Raw genomic sequence first — 22568 nt, 5'->3', positions numbered from 1 at the left:
TCTTGTGTTTCCATTTGTCAGTTGTTGGTTTTAGTGTCTATGCTATCAGAATCCTGTTCAGAAACTTTCATTCTGTTACAATAAAGTTCAGGTACAGTCTCTACTTTCTTCACTATCAGATTTAGAGCTGTCAGCAAAGCTGAAATGGGATAGCTAGCACTTCACATAAAATCATGTACTAGCCGGGCGATGGTGGCGCACGCCTTTAATCCCAGCACTCGGGAGGCAGAGGCAGGCGGATCTCTGTGAGTTCGAGACCAGCCTGGTCTACCGAGCTACCTCCAGGACAGGCTCCAAAGCCACAGAGAAACCCTGTCTCAAAAAAACCAAAAAAAAAAAAAAAAAACCGAAAAACCAAAAAAAAAAAAAAAAAAGAAAAAAAAGAAAAAAAAAATCATGTACTGAGATATTATTGTCTACAATTTATTAATTTTATATTTAAAATACATTACTGAAAACTGTGTTATGAAGTATAATACATATTTCACTTTTTTATTTTTACAAATTTTTTATCCCATAAATTTAAATTTCGATATTTTATCCAACCCTAATCTTTTCCTAGATCTTCCCCATTTTCCAACCTATCCAACTTCATGTTCTCTTTTTCTGTTTCATAAAAAACCCATTGAGTGCAGTTTATATTGGGCAACTACTCCTAAATATAGGGCTTGCACTAGATTGTGAAAGCTACAGGTATACCAGGGGTCACATCATTATAGAAAACTACTTTTTCTCTCTCACTGGCTGTATTTTCAGCTAGGGATGGGACTTCCTGCATACCTCCCCTCCCTCTCCAGATCTTGTCTAACTTGAGCTTGTTCAGGACTTGTATATGCTACCACAATCATTGTTAGTTCATGTGTGCATCTGTCCTGTTATATCTAGAAAACAGTGTTTCCTTGAACTCATCACAACTTATGGCTCTCACTATTTTTCTGACCAGCACCTTCAATGAAGATTCATGAGCTTTGAGAGGAGGAATGTAATAGAGGCACAATATTTATGGCACTGTAAAGTCTCTTATTCCCTACTCCTTGGCCAGTGTGCACCTCTACTAGTGGTCATCTACTGCAAGAAGAAGCTTCCATGATGATGGCTAAGTAGTGTAGTGATCTATAGGTACAACAGTAAGTCATTCCGAATATTTTTATTCATATATCTGCTTAGTGGAATAATAGTAGTAGTTTCTACCCTAGGGCCGATGACTTACTTAGTTACAAGTTCTTGTTCTCTTGACAGTGTCAGGTGTCAGGTAAGGATTTGATCTCATGTAGTATGTTTTAACTGTAAGAAAGAGAGAAGAAAGAAAGAAAGAAAGAAAGAAAGAAAGAAAGAAAGAAAGAAAGAAAGGGAAAAGAAAAGAGGTTGGTAACACCTATAACATTCATGACACTATGGCAATAGAGGTCTATCTTGCCAGGCAGATCCTTGTAGGAGCTCAAAGGGTTCGTGGCTGGACGAGACTGATGATTACTTTTCTTTCCTAGTAGTATCCTAGCAGTAAGAGCGATACCTTTAAACATTATAAAAGCTATCTGATAGGATTCCAGATGAATATCAGCTATTCTCACTTTTAGAGGAATACCATACAGATTTCCATAGTGACTACATCAGTTTACACTCCTACCAGAACTGAAATATGTTGTCATTTTCTCTTTATCACTCATAATAGTCTGTTGTTACTTGTTTGTGTTCAATATTTTAAAATGTTTCCTCGGGCATTTGAGTTTCTTGCAAATTCTCTTCTTAGTTACAGGCCATGTCTGAACATTGAGTTGTCTACCTCTTTTGATGTGTTCTATATTTTCTATATTAGCCTCCAGATAAACAACTTGTAAAGATGTTTTTCCATCCTTAGGCTGCCTTTCCACTAATATGTTGGTGTCCTTTGTTCTACAGAATCCTTTTAGTCTTGTGTTTCCATTTGTCAGTTGTTGGTTTTAGTGTCTATGCTCTCAGAATCCTGTTCAGAAACTCCCATTCTGTTACAATAAAGTTCAGGTACAGTCTCTACTTTCTTCACTATCAGATTCAGAACATACAGCCATACATTGAGATTATTAACCATTTTGGATTTGAATTTTCTGTCATCTGCCAGCACGCTTTCAAACAAATGCACTCTTAACACCTGCTCTGAAGCAAAAGCAACCTATACGCTAGGTTTACCAGGATTAAACTGAGACATAGGAGAGGGTACTTGTGTAACAGGCCTGAAGCTTTAGGTTGAGTCCCCATCACCACAAAGACAGGGAGTAGTGGCTCATTCCTGTAATCCCAACACTTTGGAGGTGAACCAGGAAGATGATTAAGTCAGGGTCATTTTGGAATATAAGTGAACTGTACCAAATTCAGTAACTTTAAAAAAAAAGCATGTGAAAAGATAAAAAAAATACAGGGTATGAAGCCAGTTTGTCAAATTTGATAAATACGTTCATCAAAAAGATGATTTTTAAAAAAAAAAATAGTAGTCATAGTACCAGAGCTGTTTTTGTAGTGAAATATGTTTATATCAAAGTAATAAAACTACTTGCCAAATAACTTCCAGTATGTGTGATATTCTAAGTTTTACTTAAACTATATCTTTTGAAGATTTACTATTTTCAGATTTGCACATGTGTTAGCATTTTTATCTATTTTTACATAAGTAGAAAAAACGTCCAATGGAGACAGAAAACCATAGCTTCTCAAAATCAATTACATTGCTGATGAATCTTAAGTAGTACCCATACCTCAAGGAACAGGAAATAACGCTATTGGAAAGTTTAGTTGCATTCCTCCCAGTTTTGATCTGACAATGATAAAATGAGAGGTGACAAGGACCTGGGTGATTAAACACAATTCAATAGCATAATGCATCAATAATGTATAAACCCTATTCCCAAGCTAATTTTTTCAAAGCAGGAAATTGTGTTTAGACTTTGTCAGCTAGACTCTTTAAAGAATGAGCTCTTGTTTTTAGCGAGCAATGTTGATTGACATCAAGATTTTTCTTCCATGTAGGAGGAGCCTTTTGTAATGGTCTCTGAAAATGTCTTGGGAAAACCGAAGAAATACCAGGGCTTCTCCATTGATGTTTTGGATGCCCTATCTAACTACCTGGGTTTTAACTATGAAATTTATGTTGCGCCCGACCACAAATACGGAAGCCCACAGGAAGATGGGACGTGGAATGGATTGGTAGGAGAACTTGTTTTTAAGGTAAGAATTCATTTATCTCATTCCCAAACTTTCAGCTATAATCATCGAGAGCTGTTTTCATATGAAAAAAACAAGATGGAAAATATTTGATTGTTGTATTTAATGCAAAAGACTCACCCAGTGTTACTTAATGAACATTGTGAATAGAAAACTGGATGGCAAAATAAAATTTAAATTTAGTATCTCCTATAACAGAAAACTACAATTGTAATCTTCTTTCTATCTTTTGTCTGTATCCCTGTCGCATCTATTGACTTTCTTAGAATTTTCTAACATAGGTAATTCTTGGGATAAGGCAGTCATTTGAAGGGAGTTTATAAGTGTATTTTGCTTCATCTGCCCGTCTCTTCTGTATCAGTCTTTATCCTTTGCCATATTAGTTGTTAGCATTCTGTTAGAATTTCAGTTGCCAGTGGTTTGTGAATTCAGGAGGATCTTTGATGACTGTGTTATGTAACAGTCTTCCTTACCTGCTGCAGTACCCGTTTGGAACTGCTGATCACCCTTCAGTATCCTTCTACTCTTTACAGAAGTAGCATGGAAAGAGAGGTAGACTGCACAAGCTTGTAGGAAAACATGGAAATGAGGAAGTGAACCTTTACACACACACACACACATGCTTCGGAGGACACACACATATATGCATGTATGCATATATAACTGTAGTGGGAAAAAGAGAAAAAGATAAAGAAAGGGTAACAGATTTTGCAAATATTGTTTATTCTTATAGAGAGAATTGAATATTATAAGCCAAGAGGGGACAAAAAGAGAAATTTTAACATAGAAAAGATGTGAATGTGTAGTAAATGCCTTGGAGTCATGAGAAGTTAGTTTGAGAAATGGTTTTGGTGAGGGAAAGTGTTGCTTTCATACTAAACCCTGATGATGAGTTGTGTCTTTGAAATCTGAGGAAAGAAGTTGAGGGGTTGAAGAAGATCACACTGCTTTGAATTTCTTGACAAAAATAAGTCATGCAGTGTGTGACAGTTATGGGAACAGGTGTTACGTGTGCATCTGTAGGAGGCCAAGGTCGGATAGACCTTTAATCCCACAACTCAGGAGGCAAAGGCAGGAATATCTGTGAGTTTAAGGCCAGCCTGTTAGACATGGTGAGTTCTAGATCATATGTGGTTACCCAGTGAGACTCTATCTCAAAATAAAATAAAATAAAATAATCCTGGGGATAGTGAAAGAATAAACTAGTTTTCAAGGGACTTAGGAGGTTATTGGTACTGAGGATGGAGCTGCTGTTTTCCATACTTTTCAAATCTTAAATGGAGACCCTTCTGGAGTGAGTTCAGATATTAAAGTTCATCATGTCTTAAAAATACTAAGATAAACAGAAAAATATCAATCTTTTCTTTTTTAAGTCTTCCACCTCAAAATCCTTTTATTTATTCTGATATCCTACTGGCAACCAAACAACCTTGCTTTGAAACAGATACTAGCCATGGTTACCAGTAATGAATTTACTAACAATTTTAGCTTCAGAGACTCTTTAAAGCCTCTCTAAATCACAATCACCAGAAAAATAAATCCAGGAATGTTATAAGGAAGGAAAGTAAAGCTGGTCTCATTAGCTGATGCTGATAGATTGGTGAAACCTTCCCCAGGTGCTGTGCTTAAAACTGTAATAGATTCAACATAAATTTTGCAAGTTGACTGACAAGTTTTGCTAATAGGTCAGATAGAGAGGTAGAAGAAAGATCAAAGAGAGTGCTTTTCATCTTATCTATCCAACCACAGCAGTAGAAAAAGACGTCCTTTGTTACCTTATCTTTGTGGAGTCACTTGACTTTTCTCTTGCTGCCATTATTTAGGTTGCACCTACAGAGATTCAATTACTTTTCTTCTTCTCATTCATCACTTGCTTCTTTATTTATATACATGCATACATATACACACATATATGCACATACACACACACATACATACATACATACATATGTACATATATGCATACCTAATCTCACTGCTTCTCTTTCTTTCCCCAAATAGTCTATTTCTGATTTCTTGGGGTGTATGTGTGTGTGTGTGTGTGTGTGTGTGTGTGAGAGAGAGAGAGAGAGAGAGAGAGAGAGAGGGAGAGACAGAGAGAGAGACAGAAATAGAGAGATACAGAATGGCACATATGAAAAGGTCAAAGGACAATTTTGGAACTCAATTTACTCCTTATTATGCATGGGTCCTGGAGATTGAACTCAGGTTGTCAACCTTGGTACCAAATACCTTTATGCACTGAGCCTATTCACTGGAATAAATCTAAATCTAATCTCCACCTCCCTGAAATTGACTTGAGGGGGTTATCTCTGACTAAGATAGGGAAGAACATATACTAAGAAAAGTATTTTTGAATATTGAGTAAAAACTAACATTTTAGAGATGAGTAATAGAACCCAAGTAACTGTCAAAATTGAAATCTTCTTAAATTATGCCATAAAATTGAAACAACCACACTTTCTATGATCTGGATAAAAATGGCAAAGCAATGAGAGTTTAAGAAGCTTGGTCAAAGTCAAACAGCTAATAGAGGAAGGTCTAGGGTCTGAGCCAGTATTTGACTCTAGATCTGTGGATAGGCCTCCTTGGATCCATCCACACAGAAAGTGAAATAAGTTATTTGATATACGAGTCTGGAGTTCAGACAAGGGATCTGGAATGGACACACATTTGAGGCTCATCAGCATATAGATGGAAGTTAAATTGCCCCTTTGCCTTTCTTTGCCCCATTTGTCTTCTATCTCCAATTTCCTCCACATCTTTGCTCCTTCCCACTGCTTGAAAAGGCATTCCCATCTCAAATATAACCTTTCTTTATTTTCTAAGTTAAATTAATTAGGTGTCTTTGGTTGCAAATGACAATCCAATTGAAGTGAAAAGATAATTTAATGGCTCACAAAGCTAAGCTGCCAGAGAAAAGATCCAGGCATATTTCATCAGGCCTTGGAGTTGCTTTCTGTCCTGTAGCTCTGCGTTCTTGGTGTAGTCCCAATTCTCAGACAGTCTCTCCTTTCTTGGAAGCAAGGTGACTTTCAGCAGCTCCAGGCTTAGGTTTCAGACTCTCATCTATCCCAGTATAAACCCTGGCTTTCTTTTGCCAATTACTCTGATTCAGAACCTCAGCCCAAGTACACCCTGGCTCAGACCATGAACTATTGTGTCCAAGTGGAGGCACTGTTCCCAGTATCAAAGAGCACAACATGCCAGTATCTGCCACGAAGGTAGCGAGGGCTGAGTGACTCCATGTAAAACATGTGGAGTGAGCAAATGCTGTACTGCCCAAGGAAAATATTGCCCAACTAGAAGAAGGGGGGATGGTTAAGAAGAAAAGTTAATTCTGCCCTTTTTATGTGCAACGATAATTATTGAAATTATGAAGAAACTATCAGTAGTTGCACATACACAAAGAAACCAGCAGTAAATTAAAAGTTAAAGTGAGAATATTAATTAAGGTACAAACAATAGGCTGCAAAATATTTAGGAGAACTGTCGGTGTCCCTGCTTTACAGGTGTACGAAGAGACTGTGAGATCCACAACAAAATTCTAAGACCACAGCAGAAGAAAATTAACAGAATAAACTTTCACTTTCCAAGGGAAAAAAAAGCCTGATGGACAGGATATACCCAAAAGGAAATGTATTGCAATGGAGTAGGACATTTAATAATGCAACAGTGCAGCAGGCAGATGGAACAGATTGCTTAATGCTTTTACAAAGATAAGCTGTGATTCATATTACACCTTTAGTCAGAGTTAACTTTCTGTTGTATGTATCATTGTATAAAACATCACTTGACTTAAAGACAAGTTCAGGTCATATATGTGGCAGTTCTGGCAATTAACACACATCAAAATTCAAAACTACAAGTTGGCAGTGACTACATGGTAATTACTAGCATGTGCATAGAACTGACTCTTGCTACATGATCCTTTGCACTTTGTATTTATTAATACTTAGTGCTCACAACTGAAGGGATAATTGCTACCTCAATCTTGCAGGTAATAAAACTAAATAAAAGAGCTTTAAGTGGTCACATAACCACACTGGGAGTCCATGTTTTAAATCCAAAAAGTCTGGCTCCAGAATCCAAGTGCTAACTTAACCTTCTCACCAGTAAATAGAAGGAAGAAGATTTATGTAGTAATGTAAATACATATATGTGGGGTCGGGAAAGGTGGGTCTTCCAGAGGACATTGATTGATTTCCAGAACACACATAAAGTGTCTCTACCCTCTGTAACTGGGTGGGGGAGTTTCTAAGACTTTCCTCTTCCCTCATGAGGCATCAGGCATATACATGATAAGCAAACATACATGAAAGCAAAACACCCCTTTGCATAAGATTAAATGATAATGAAAATTATAAATATATATATGTATGAATTTATAGAGTTTTAAAGGGTCATTTTAAAAGATGTGGAATAGGTATGCCCACAAGACAAAATCTGTTGCTGGGGCTGATAATTTAGGAAGAAAACTAAGAGCAGTTTGGGCAAGCTGAAACTGAATGATATCTATATAAAGTATGATAAAATGTAAGATGGGTACAAGCATTTGACTTTTAAGAAAGGAAAGAAAATGATGGTTTACAAGATATAAATATATATGTGTGTGTGCATATATGCAGAAATATATTTAGATATAGATATAGAGATCTTATTTCCATAGTCTTTCTTCTGGAAGGCAGAAGGCTGAGACTGTGTCTACTTTCTATGCCAAGTACATCAGAGTGCCCTATATTTACCCATTCATTTGCACACATTTCTGAATGCATGTTATATTCTGGGCATGGTGATTGCCATCATAAAAGTAAATGTCAGATATTATTCTTAATTTTAGGTATTCCATAGACTACATGAAGAAAGAAAAAGTATGAATAAACAACAAAAACACAGAGTGACAAAGGCATAGGGTGCCATGGCAACATGCAGACCAGAGAGGAGCTCCTGCTTAGAAAGAGAAAAGGATTTCATGGAACAGGAATATTTGCGCTAGGTCTTCAAAATGATCAGGAGTGTAAAAGGCAACAGCGACGATAGTTATAAAATAGATTTGTCATATTCAAAATTTCAGACTTCAATATTTGGCTGGTAAAAGTTACACAAAGCTTTTACATATAAGAAAGGTATGATCTAATTCAGAACTCTAAAAGATAGCTTAGATAGGCCTGGGATAGCACTGGAATGAAGATAAGACTTTAAAAAATAACATATCGAGAAATAATGGGATATCTTTAATAAAATGACTGCAACAACTAAGCAGAAAGACTGATTTGGGGAAAATTGGTTAGAATGCTAAGGTTCAATTCTTAGAACTTGAAAACTCAAAGGAAATAAAAGGAATGAAGCATGCTTGCAAGTAGAGGAAATGTGCCAGTGGCAGCATAACAGCAAACAAGGACTCAAAATAGTAAGACGCTGGGAAAGCACATGCAAGAGACAGTCTTTGTCTGTAGACACTGTGACTCCCTTGTGCCTGAGGAGCACCCCAGTGGGACTGTCTAGGAGTGGGTTGTTGATGGACATCTAGAACACAAACAGATAATGTCTAGGACTAAAAGGAGCCTATGAAAACACAATCAGAAGTGTTGGGTTAAAGGGAGATCATGACCTGAGTTATTATTCTAGCCTTCAAGTTATTCCACTCTGAGCAAAGCAGAATTATTTCTGCTACTGGGTTAGATAAAGAGTAGAAAAAAAAGAAATTTGTGTGTGAGGGATAGCTCAGAGAACAACAGCATGCTGATGTGTCCCTCTCCCCCGCAACTGCACAGGAAGAGAGGGCTCTAATGGCTCTTGGCATAGATGAGGTTGACAATCCTCAAAGCCAGGCTGATCTGCAGGGAGGCACAACAAACAACCTCCTTCTCATCACAGTTTCCGAGGAAGTCCAGTTGGTGGTGGCAGAATGCCCATAATTTCTGAGTTTTAGGAAGAATTAGCATCTGGAAGGAAGCCAGAGGTTTCTGTGTGGAAGGTGAGCACATACATCTCTACATTCTCCCTTGTCTTTTCCAGACCACACAGAATCCTTGAAAATATCTTTAGTCCCCAATATTTTGTTAGTCACCAAAACAGAATCTGTACCCATTTCTCACCTGCACATGACTGCCCAGCAATGGATGCTGATGGACCTTCTGAAGTGTGATGTAGATTTGCAAACAAAATGTTTTAGAAGAAGGAATAGGACCAGATATTTTAAAGGGAAGAATTCCACATAGATATCTTAAATCAAACAGTGACTAAGATGTTAATTCTTTCTTTTTTATTCATTCTTTCTTTCACAGTTTACTTTCCCTTCTTTCCTCCCAGTCTCTGTCTCTTCCCCACCCCCCTTCTGCCTTTCTATCCACATCTACTCCTCAGGAAAGAGCAGACCACCTATTGCTATTGACAAAGCATGGCATATCAAGTTGTAGTAAGACTAAGTACCTTGCCTTGCATTAGGGCTTGGCAAGATGAAAAAGTATGAGGAATAAGGTCCCAAAAGTCAGTAAAGGAGTCACAGACAGCTCTGTTCCCACTGTTAGGTGTTCCACAATAAGACCAAGCTATACAACTGTCACATATACGCAAAGAGCCTATGTCCGTCTGGTGCAGGTTCCCTGTTTGTCTGTTTAGTTTCTATGGGCCCCTACGACCCTTAGTTTGTGGGTTCTGTTGGAATACTTGAGATGTCCTTGAACCCCCTGACTTCCTCCATCTTTTCCATAGTAACCTCCAAGCTCCACTTAATGTTTGGCTGTGCATCTCTCCATCTGTTTCTTTTAGTTGCTGAATGAAGCCTCTTTGATAAGTATTGAACTAAGCACCTATATATGAGTATAGCAGAATATTGTTAAGCATCATTACATTGACATTTTCCCCTCTAATTGTGTCTGGGTCTACTCTACATTTCTGGGTCATCTAGCCTCTGGGTCCTGGTGTTCTAGGCAGTGTTAGGGGTAGGCACACTCTTATGGCATGGGTCTAAGGCTGGAGCAGTCATCGGTTGGCCACTCCCACAATCTGTGTCACCTCTTATACCACAAACTGGACAGACTGTAGATCAAAGGTTGGGTTGGTGTCCCAGTTCTCTACTGGAAGACTTGCTGGGTCACAGGAGATGAACAGTTGAGGGATTAGTTTTTAAATTAGGCTAAACAGATAATAATGGGCTAACTGAGTTTCCCAGAGTATACTAGATGGAGACCTGAAAGGAGTTCAGACAGTATATGTGGTAAGGGATTTTGCCAATCTGTATGTTAAATGTCTGACATCTATCCTGGATACCTATAGAGCTTAAACATAATCATAGCACAGCACATACTCTGTGTGTGGAAGGAAAAGACTAAACATTTCCCTAAATATTTGTTGATAAGAAGGTTTTAATGCTAATGAACACAAAGGATGAGGCAAGATCTCTGAAAGAATAAATGAGATCGAAGCAAATCCCTTAGCGGATTGTTGCAGGAACAACTTTCTGAATTTGCAGGTGATATTTAATTGGCACACATTACAAACCTCAAGGAGCAGTTTAATCAGATAAAGGACTCGAATCATTAAGCACATGATGTAATAGATGGCAAGCATCGATAAGTGGTGGTAATAAGACTTGAAGCTAAAGACCACAAACTGGGTGCCTGCCAGAGAGTGTGATGCTGTCTAGGGATGGCTCTGGTTTGAAAGACAGCTTACAGGCAAGGACAAGCAAAACCCTGGGAAACTATGTATGGAATTGAAAAGATTTGGTAGGTGAAAGGTTATAAATTAGCAGACTACTGCGTCCGTCAAAGCCAGGGTGATATAAAGACCAGAACTCAGATGAGAAAACCCTATAACTGGGGACGTATAAATCCTGACATCTGCTGTTGGCTATTGAAATGCCATCCATTAGCTCAGCTTTCATCTGTCTCAGGCCAGGGATCTGGGAGAACTGAATGAATAAGATGACTTCAAGCACATAGAAGAATACACTTGTGAGTGACGATAGTCAACATACATTTTAAAAGACATTCCGACTGTGAGGTTTTCTGTGATTCGGGAAACGCAGTTGGAAGATACAAGGTTTAGTATGCTCGGCAATCTTTCCTTAGGGTATAAGCTCCATGAAAGTCACAGCTGACGTGACGGTGGAAATTACAACCATGCAGAAATGTGCCTCCTGTGGAATTGGCACAGAGCATTGTTGTTCAGGAATGTCACTCATGTAGTAGAAACTTCATAGCTTCTTTCTTTGGATCTTAAGTATGAAGAGAAACATAAACACCTGCATGGGAAACTTTGAAATATTTCTTCCCTTTACAGCAGTCAGTGTACAGACCCCTTCTGAGGAAATTTTGTTAGGTTTTGCACGCCAATTTTCAGAATGAATGTTTGGTACAGAGCCATTTCTTGAATGACAGTTGAGATTAACTCTTCCTTCCATCATGACACTTCTGTCGTCTGTGGTTCTGAGTCTCAGGAATGTTGAGATTTAAGATTTGATCATTCAGCTAGGCAGTGGGGATGCACACCTTTAATCCCATCACTGTGGAAGCAGAGGCAAGTGATCCCTGTGAGTTCAAGGACAGCCTGGGCTACAGAGCAGCTCTCAGGACATCCAGAACTGTTAGACAAAGAAAACAGAAAATCAACTTCAACGAATTCAATAATAGTAGGCTTTTAGTGTACTTCACACCTTAAATACAATTACAAAATGACCAAGTCTGCACTGTGTCAAGGTAGGCAGTGACCCATGCTGACTGCAGAGGCTCCATATGGACAGTGGTGTCATTTAAGTGGACTGCTCAGATATTTTCTACCTTAGCAGATGTGGCGTGTGATGACTGGGGAGTGACCTAAATCACTTGCTTCAATTCACAGACAGCCTCTGGGAGCTCTTTCTCTTCTCACTTATGAGGAATTACATTTTCTTCCTCTGTACAGAACGCTACATACATAGAAGGGACCCAAGAAAATTGTAGTTTTTGAAGTTTTCACTGTAATTAAAACAAAAATCCACTCAATCTCATTCCTTGCCCTTGGTGTAAATTTTATTGAAATGCAGGTGTGCAATGCAATCACTTCAGGCAGAAATTGCTTTTGCACACTCTGTCTGCAAGTAGCTTTGAGATGACCCACCAGAAAACAGAACACATCTGCTAAACAAAAGAGTGATTTATGATGATCTCTTTCTTGGAGTTGCAGTAGTATCTCTTGAGAACTAAAAAATTGATGTTATTCTTTTTTTTCTTTTTTCTTTTATTGATAAAAGGAGAATAAAAAAAACAAATTTCCACCTCCTCCCAGCCTCCCATTTCCCTCCCCCTCCTCCCACTCTTCTCCCCCTCCTCCCACTCTTCTCCCCCTCCTCCCACCCTTCTCCCCCTACCCCCCACTCCTCTCCCCCTCCCTCTCCAGTCCAAAGAGCAGTCAGGGTTCCCTGCCCTGTGGTAAGTCCTAGGTCCTCCCCGCTCCGTCCATATCTAGGAAGGTGAACATCCAAACTGGCTAGGCTCCCACCAAGCCAGCACATTAAGTAGGATCAAAACCCCGTGCCATTGTCCTTGGCGTCTCATCAGCCCTCATTGTTCACCATGTTCAGAGAGTCCAGTTTTATCCCATGCTTTTGTAATGCTATAACATAATGCCTGAAATACGGTAGTATATAAATAATGTGGAGTATTCTTCTTGCTTACAATTTAGTATGTATTTATTAAGACCCTAAATGTTAATGGAACTCTGAGGAATGTTTAGGATGCAAGACAGAGTTCTTGTTCTCCAAGAATCAAAGTGCAAGGTAGAAAATGGGGAGAAAAAGAAAGGGGGGGAGGCTCCAGCATAAACTTCACATTTTCTTTCTGTGCATCCCATTTCTCATAAACTCAATTGGTCAAGTGGATTTCATTATCATTCACAAGTAGACCACTTGTAAATATGTTTCATCACTCAAGTCCATCACTTAAACTACAGATTTGCATCACCTAATACTCATTCAGCCTTTCCTGTGATGCGTCTAATGGCAACTTCAAACACTGCATGTTCCAAGCTGAATATACAGTTTTTTCCTCTAAGCTGGTCTGCCTCCAACACTTACATATTACATCATTACAGTATATGACAAATTCAGTCTTCAAGTTTCTTTATTCAAACTTTATGACTTCTTTGCATTCTCTCCTTTCTTCCGTACCTCACACATGACGCATCAACGGTCAGCATTTGACTGCAAATCTTAAATCGCTTGTCCGTACTCTGCCACTATCAACAATCCATCATTATTTTTTTAAAGAAGACTTCCATTGCCTGATAACCCTGACAACGCCATTGCCTTTTCCTTCGGTGACTATTTTAGACAGAATGGTATCTGTAAATGTTTCCTATTTTCTCAGTCAGAGTTTAGCCCCCCAGAGATAAATCAAGCTAAGACAAATAATAGTAATAATTCAATGGGCACAAATACCAAATAATGAATAGAAGAATGAGTAAATATTGGGGAAATAATTACTCTAAAGGGGTAATGTAAAAACTCCAATGCAATAAAGATGATGAGATTTATGAATAACCACATCATGGTCAATCCAACTCATTGTTCACCTCTCCACTCAAGCAGACAATTTGCCTCTCAGAATTTCAGATTTCACCTTGAGTGTTGAATTGTTGTATGACTAGCCCATGTTGAATGGAGTCCCAGATATGTGAGCTGACTGTATTTGATCCTAGCATACTAAAGACAAGGTCCTAGCTGACATTTTATTATAGAAAAATCATAAGCCTGTAATTTCTTGCTAAGGGGAAAGACTTTATTCTCTTCCTGCCAAATTTTTACGAAATTTGAGTTTTTTATCAACATATCAATTTTTACCAACTGCAAAGAGTAAGAATTCAAGAAGTTTTCTTTAGAACTATACTGTGGGCAATAATGTGAAACACATGATTATATAAATATTGTTCCGGCTTCTAAAAGTTATTATTATCATTGAGAACAAGAAATAGATATTGTGAGATAAGCATCCTGTGGGAGGTACTGGAAGACAGAGAAAAGGAGGACTTGCTGTCAACTGAGGGAATGGGTGTATTAACCAGGTGAAAAGACATTTACAATTGGACACATGTATTTTTCAGTATGTGAATTTAGGCTAGAAGAGAAAAACTGATATGAACACTAGTGAAAAATTAAACTCTTCTGAGGTCTTTAAATGGCATAGTATGTTAGAACAGGCATGAAGCTTGCTGAAGGGAACTGGAAGCCTGAAAGTCATATTCTTGAGACTGAATGCTTCAAGTAGATTAAGAACACCAAAAAAAGCAAGTAGTACTAATGTTCTTGTTACTATCATGGTTTCAGAGACAAAACATGTATTGATAAAACAAAAAAAATTGATATTTAGATGTGTAGGTAAGCTAACGTTACCAAATGTCTATTGATCATAATAAGCACATGGAAAGTGAAATATTCTAAAAATGCTTCAAGGAGAAAATGATTAAATTAATCAGAGTACCTTCATAATCAACAGATACCTTTTGAATATTTATGTGCTATCCTCCTACATGATGAAAGATTAAGAATAAAAACAGTGGATGCTTAAAACTCAGTCATCTTTACAAAGACCAGAGTCTGGTATTGACTATATTTTTGTTGCTCACATAGACCATGGAAGAAAGGGGAAAAGGCATACGTACGTATGTATATATAAAAGTAGAAATCTGCAGGGACTTGTATTACTTAAATTGATCTTAAAGCAATAATTCCACATGAAGAAATGCAATGAAAGACTACTGCTGTCCTTCAGTATGAGTTTTATCCTTTATTTGTGAATGACTGCCAGATAGCCTGCCCAAAACATGCATTCCCCAGCAAGCCTCTAGGCCATTTTATTCATAGAGAGACTCTTTCTCATTTTGATCCTCCTCTTTTTTTTTTTTTCTGTCTGGAATGTCAGTAAATGACTGGATCTCATGCAACAATCTTACAGTGAGAGTTTGAATGTATATGATGAAAGAAAACTGTTCACCCGCAGTTCTGCAGCAGTAAGCTACTGTCTGGGTAGAGACAGGAAGGCTAGTGGGCATTACACTATCATGGAGATGGCCTACCTTGGTGGGCAGCTCCTGATTCTTCTTTGTAACATTAGGTAAATGACTTAATCTGATTCACTTGTGTTACTTGCAAGATTGAGGCATTAATAGTGTAACCCTTATAGTGTTTGTGATGGTAAATTGAAATGATAATTGAAAACTGGTAGTGAGTACTATGTAAGTGTTAAATGATACTAATAGCTGCATTAACAAGATAGGACCTATTTATCCGCAGCACTTCAAAATTAAGCTAATTGCCTTCCCATGTACTAACTTTAACCGTATTAATTCTGTACTTTCAATGAGTTCACAAATGCCTTGCATATAAATGTGAGAGGAAATATATTTTAATATTATTAAACAGGACTTAGTGTCAGAATAAAAATTACTTTAACAACACTTCCATTAGTTCAGCCTAGAGATTTATTCATTCCAGAAATATATTTGAAAATTAATGCTAAGTATGTTAAGCATTTTAATTTAAAATTAATCTGTAACAATGTGATATTAAACATGTCTATTTGTCTTTCAAATAACTACATAAAATCCTGACTTTGAGAAAATTAATAACAGGATTCATTCCATAATTTGACCCATTTCCTCCATTATGTGCCTTTCTAAGTTCACGTAGGTAATGATTCACAGCCTATATTCTTTGGAAAGGTATATTGGAAGTTGAAATCTGATTAACAGTATTGTTACACACATATATTACTTAGCATCAATCATGTAATAAGATTATAATAAATAATTTTACATAATAAATTCAAAATGAAGTCTCCTCTTGTACTACTCCCCTGGCTACAAAATGACTAACCTGAAAGGGTCCAAGAATGAGCACCGGCCCAGTCACACATCAAGCGGCAAATATGTTTGTCCCTTCCCTCCCCTCTTCTTTCTTCATAACTCCCTCTCTCCCCAAGCTGTTGTTTCCAGCTGGTTGCTGCTGCCTTTTGTGTGGTCCCCCTTCCCCCAGAGCAGGGAATCAGGGTGAGAAAATGCAGAGGCAGTGACACAGTCTCTGAGAAATTCCAATACAGCAGCTCTTTATTATAAAAAGATTGGGAACATTTACAGGGTTAGGGAAATTAAGCTGCCACAGCAACGTTTTGGGGGAAGCAGTAAGATTGAAACTTGTAACTGGCTGTTTGGAAGAGTTCAAATTCCTTATCATGATAAGTGATGTCTGGGGAAGTGCATGTATTCCTTTCAGGTAATAAATGAGTTTCTATAAATTTCATTTATGAAAGAGAAGAATGTTCTATGATTTGAATCTGGCATTTTCCAAATTTTACAGGATATGTGTTCATTTTATAGAGAAATGAGTATGATTTTATTCTCAGATAAAATTACAGATATGCTGTAGATGGTAGAAATAGTTAATTATCTTCTTTTTGTACTGTTAACTATTCATAAGAGGATGTATATCTGATTACTCACTTATTTTCAGTTCAATAATGCCTGTTTCAGAGTACTTAAAAACTGTGTGAGAACCTGATTGGATAATAATATATAAAGAATATTGGTAGTTGATTGAAAAGTACACCTACATTTTTGGGTAATGAAGTGTCATTGTGGAGGCAGCTGAAAAGGTATTTGGTTGTAGTGATGGCACCTGTGAGAGATACATCCTTCCTGCTGTGACAGAAGAATGAAGGCCCTGCTTTCTAAACTCTCAAAAGCTGATAAAAGGGAGGACAGATAAACACTTTAAACATTGAAGACATGTGAAGGACATAAATGAACTAAAGTGTCAATACAAGCCTTCACGGCCAATTGAAAAGGACCTAGGAGAAACTTTTGTTTTTATGGGCTCTAAATCAAAAGTACTTGCAAATCATATTTGATCGGTAGCCTAATATCCTACCAAATAGAGTTATCTGGACTCCAGATTTATTCATGTGCATATGGATACGCATGCAGTGTGAATGCATATCCTTGTGGGTACATAAACCTAAATGCTTACGCATGTATTTTCATGGAGACCAGAACTTAAGGTGTAACTTCTAGGGAGTTTTATGTCTTTGTTTTATGGAACAATCCATTCACTGGCCTAGAGCTCACCAAATAGCTCAAACTGGATAGACAACAAGACCAAGGAATCTGCATGTCTCCACTTAGCAGGCTCGGACTCTAAATACACAGTTCTTTGCCTGTGTTTCGTTTGTCTGCTTTCTTTGTTTCTCATGAGTTCTGATGACTAGACTCAAGTTCTCTAGCTTCTGTTTCAAGGACTTTTATAACTGAGGTAGATCTCTAGCTCCTGCAATGTCACTTTGAAAAATTGAAATATCAAAACATACATGTAGAACATAGGATATGTTTCTTGATGTCAAGTAAGCCCTGACTACATGCCAGTTATTCATGTTCCTGTGGTGTTCGCAGAATCACATTGAAGAACAAACTAGTTGATGACTTTTTGCTGTGAGAATTTAGATCTGATTAAGTTTTGAAGAAATGGTTTTCAAAGTCTCTTAATTTTAATCTTTTAAATTCCCAGTTGAGTTTCTTTTTAGTCATTCCCCATGTTCTGTATGCTGCTCCTCATCCAATTTTCATGACTTGAAAGAATGTAAACTCTTGAATCTCCTTTCAAAAAAAGTGCTTTAACTATGTAATTAATTAGGATAGTTTTGAGAATATATTTGTTTATAATATAACTTTAACGCTATTCTTAATCAAAATTTGGGTAATCATTTAATATTAAATGTTAGCCGTAATAACATTTCATCATACATTAAATCTACTAAAAGAGATGCTAAGTGATGATAGAAAAACTATAAAAACATAAATACTGGCAAACCAAGAAACACACTTCAAATATCTGATTAATTATTCAAGACACTAGTCATTTATCATTGCTATAAAACCTGTCAAATTTTAGTTTGTCTTTTTCTTTAGATTCTTTAAAATACTATTCTAACTTGATGAGATACTACATGCCTGTAAGCCTAACATTTAACATCCAACACTTGACAGAGAGAGGAAAAAGAGTTTTTTGTTTCTCTGGGGTACATTGTTGGACTTTCTGAAAAAGATAAGGAGGAGGAAAAGTAAAGGGTAAACTCCTGTTAACTGGGAATGTTGACAAACAAAAGGATTATAGAAAAGTCAAAGAATAGGTAGTAGGCACCAGGAGTGTGTGTATGTGTGTTTGTATGTGTGTGTGTGTGTGTATGTGTGTGTAGTGTGTGTATTTATGAGCATATGTGTATTCACATTTCTTCCTGTCTGAAGTTGTAGTCTAATAGAGGAGTCACATGTTATTAAAACTCGTGCAAATATGTGAAAATTATAACTTTTCTAACTAGTTACAAAAAAGGTCAGGTGTGTAGGCAACTGTTAGTGTAAATACAATTACTGGCCTAATCAAAGAGACATGGAAATCTTGCCTTACAAGGAGCCCAAATGTGGCTTCTCTTGAATCAGTTCCAGGGAGGTAGCTCAGACCATGGAATCAGCATGTGATGTGGAACTGGAAGTCAGTGCTAATTCCAATATCATATCTCCCGTGCTTTCTATATGACACTGTAGATATCATCTTCTGAGAGGCACTGGATCGTGTGGAAAGACCAAAGGTTTCATATTGATAAATATCTGAAAAACCATTGTATAAAGTAGATAAATGAGGTGACTACCTTAACACATAAAGAAAGTTAAGACTTAGTAAAGACTGAATTATTGTCACTCATCATTTCTGATTCTGTTTCTAGATATTTAGAAACTTTAAAACTTTCATTCTGAATAAGTGGGGTTTTTTGAGTTTTTTCTGTACAGTGTAGCATTTGTAAATATAAGTAAGGAACAATGGCACTTATCCACTGGACATCTGCTGTACCACTGAATCTGAAAAGGGGAATGAGCAACTCCTTAGGAAAGTGAATCAAAATTTAGAAACAGTTAAGTAAGGTGTGTGTGTGTGTGTATGTGTGTGTGTGTGTGTGTGTATGTATGTGTGTGTGTGTGTGTAGATGTGTCAGTTGAAATAGAAATGTCATCATAATTATTATTATTATAATTATTATTTGCCTTCCTGGGGAGGGTGAACGTTCTCCCAAGCATAGAATACACAAGTGATGAAATTCCATGAAAATTTAGAAATTTTCTATATTTCCAATCTGTGCCAGCTATTTCCATATTTATTAACATTTTAGCCATACAAAATAATCTCATATATAAATAGATTAAAAAGCCATAGATACTCATAGTTAATATATTTAGATGTGTTCCTTATACATCAGTATTGGGCCAGCATGATGGACCAACAGGAAAAGGTGCTTGTCCCTAAGTCTAATGACCTCAGTTTGATTCATGCAGTCCTACATGGTGGAAACGTGTAAAATGACTCCAACAAGTTCTTTTTCCTTTGACCTTCACATGCATCTGATAGTAAACACACACACACACATCTATGTACACAACCATTACTTTACCTAGAGTATGTTAAGAGCTTTATTCTTTCAGAAAATTGATTTATTGAAGTTGCTTATGATTCTGTGACATCTTACTTTTCTTCTCTCCCTCTTTTTCTCAGTGCCTAAAAGTTATAAACGAATTTCTGTCTCCTTGCATAAAACAACAAAAAAAGAAAGAAGCACAGCTAGAAAATGTTCAACATATATTTTATTGGTATTTATATTCGTCTGGAGAGGGCTTCCTACTGTTTTAATCGCTGCCACCGATCATTATTTTCAACAAGATGCTTATTTATTTAAGTATGCACTCTCATACCCCAGAACTTGAGTGTGAAGTCATTTGCTTATTCAGTGCTCTACTGCAGTTCTGTAATGTGTCTTAGATAAGGAGGACAGCATGTGTTGCTGTGATGGCTATCACTGAGACCTAAGGGAACACACTGAGAAGGGGAATCATGATTTCAAGAAGTATCTGTCTCCATGGTTATTAATTATTTATTGACAACCCCTAAAGAGTATATAGCAAAAGCATGGTGTAGACTTTGGATATATAATGTTACAAATCAGCCCTTACAAGTTTAGAGCCCAAAATATAATTTTTATGCATAGAAATTGAAACAAAAGATCATGTCAATTCAAGTTTTTTTTTTATTGAGAAAAAAAATTTTCCGCCTCCTCCCAGCCTCCCACTCCTCCCCCCTCTCCCCACTCCTCTCCCCCTCCCTCTCAAGTCTGAAGAGCAGTCAGGGTTCCCTGCCCTGTGGAAAGTCCAAAGTCCTCCCCCCTCCAAGGAACCTGCCTTGATGTTAAGAAACTGTGAATGACTTGGAAATATTTCCTTAGGAATCTTTGGATAAGTTTTGCTTTGCTAGTGTGCTAATGATGGCTTTGATAAAATGAATTAAGGAAAACAACAGACAATTTATTGAGGAGTATCTGTGTCTGAGGTGTTCCTGACTGATTCTACATACACTGGCAATATGAACTAGGTAATTTGTTTGACTCCAGTGGGGCACGATATGCAATAATATATGCAAAATTCACATAAGCTTGTCTCTAAGGAGTCTGTAGTATTTTCAGTTTATATAAAGAGACTTAAGATGATGCCTGAGGCATCATTTTTTCTCCCTCAAGGCAAACTGAAATGCCACAAACCAAAATGTTTTCACTCTATTAATGTATTCTTCTCTCCTTCAATTTCTCAGAGAGCTGACATCGGGATTTCTGCTTTAACCATTACTCCAGATAGAGAGAATGTTGTGGATTTTACAACACGTTACATGGACTACTCAGTGGGGGTCTTACTTCGAAGAGCAGAAAAAACAGTGGATATGTTTGCCTGTCTTGCACCATTTGATCTATCTCTGTGGGCCTGCATTGCTGGCACGGTTCTTCTTGTGGGACTACTGGTCTACCTCTTGAACTGGCTTAATCCCCCACGATTGCAAATGGGATCAATGACATCTACTACACTCTACAACTCCATGTGGTTTGTGTATGGATCCTTTGTTCAGCAAGGTAAGGAGAAAGGGTGCATTTTCCTGTTATGAAGGAAGGGAAATGATGTTTCAAATATTCAGTAAAATGATTTTGTATATAGCATCACTAAAAGTTCTTATGAATCCTCACAGCAGTGCTCAGAAGATAACATTTCCTACTGTCTTTTGGTGGATCTTAGGCATAGCAGGCTTTCAGCAATAATGGCTTCTTGTCTTTTGATGTAAATTCAGTTTCATCAGCAAAGGCATTGCTGAATGCCAGTGGTAAGATTTATAGGGTACCTCAAGGTCAGTTTTTCCTCTCAAGGTCTGACTTCCTAAGAAATAGCTTTACTGGCATGAAACTACTTACAACAAGAAAAAATACTGTTCAAGTATTTACATGTATAAAAGAAGTTAGGACGTGTTCTTTGTTCAAATGTATTTTCTTTCTTCCAAATATTCATTATTAGTACAAAGAAATTGCTTAATATAAACCAATAATGATTAATGGTTTCTTTTAATACATAACCTTTAGCAATATAAGTTACCTTACAACTTTATTATTTCCAGAAGAATGTCTTTAATTTGTCAACCATACCCAGTCTACCCGCTTTTTGTACAAATCTCTGATTATCTATATGATTCCCCTGATTCAGAACAGTATGACTTTTGCATGATCTTTTTGAGTCTACTGCTAATGTAGAAATTTGAAGAACAAGTATTGGCAATCAGGGAGATTCAACACAGGTACTGAACACAAGAAAGACATGTGATAACTAACATAAAACTAAGTAGAGAGTAAGTACACAGAGCCATGGAGAATCAAGAATTTGGTGGTATTGATTAAATAGTACCACCAGTGAAACTTGAGTGACCACATAGTAGTTGATAGTGAAGAAAAGAAAAAGACAAAATAAATCTTTTCCGTGGTAGCTGGCAGTAGCCATTAGAATGATTCAAATGAAAAATCAGAAGTGTAGTGGCATACATACCTTGAATATTTTAATGAGCTGGTTTTGTTTAGTTGTGTTAATATTGCTGAAGAAAATAAAATTAAAGCAAACCTTATTTTTGAAGCAAAGGCTTGTCTTTGTTCCCTAGTATCTTAAGCCGCTGCTGACAACTTAGTCCAGAGGTTGATTCCACTTACATGTTGGCTGCCATGGATTATTGCAGATATTGGTTGTCAGTGGAGGCCTATAATCCTCAGCTTCTCTTTGTAAGCCTTTATACACTTGTCTCTGCCTGGGGCATTTGGTTTTTCTCACAACATCTTGGTTGGTTTCCCCATAGGAAGCATAACACAAAGTAGAGAATTCTGCAGTCTCTCTTGTTGAGTTCTTCCTTCAGTTCCTATTTCTCAAACAGGATTGACATAGAATCTTTTGTGGGAATTGAATTATTAAAATAATGGTGATTTTAAATAGACTAAACTCTACTA

At 37.2% G+C, this 22568-nt stretch overlaps 1 protein-coding gene across 5 annotated transcripts in view; it reads left to right on the top strand.

Annotated features, from left to right (window-relative positions):
* Grid2 (glutamate ionotropic receptor delta type subunit 2) overlaps nucleotides 1-22568 on the top strand; it is a 1369063-nt gene that overhangs the window by 1021656 nt on the left and 324839 nt on the right. For all 5 annotated transcript variants that reach the window (XM_075983936.1, XM_075983939.1, XM_075983937.1 and 2 more), the window contains 2 exons: nucleotides 3001-3198; nucleotides 20852-21164. In XM_075983936.1, the coding sequence (XP_075840051.1) occupies nucleotides 3001-3198; nucleotides 20852-21164 (511 nt within the window). The remainder of the gene's footprint in view (nucleotides 1-3000; nucleotides 3199-20851; nucleotides 21165-22568) is intronic.

The sequence above is a fragment of the Microtus pennsylvanicus genome, chromosome 8, assembly GCF_037038515.1.
Source record: "Microtus pennsylvanicus isolate mMicPen1 chromosome 8, mMicPen1.hap1, whole genome shotgun sequence".
Classification (NCBI taxonomy): Eukaryota; Metazoa; Chordata; class Mammalia; order Rodentia; family Cricetidae; genus Microtus; species Microtus pennsylvanicus.
This window is presented reverse-complemented; position numbering and strand designations above follow the sequence as displayed.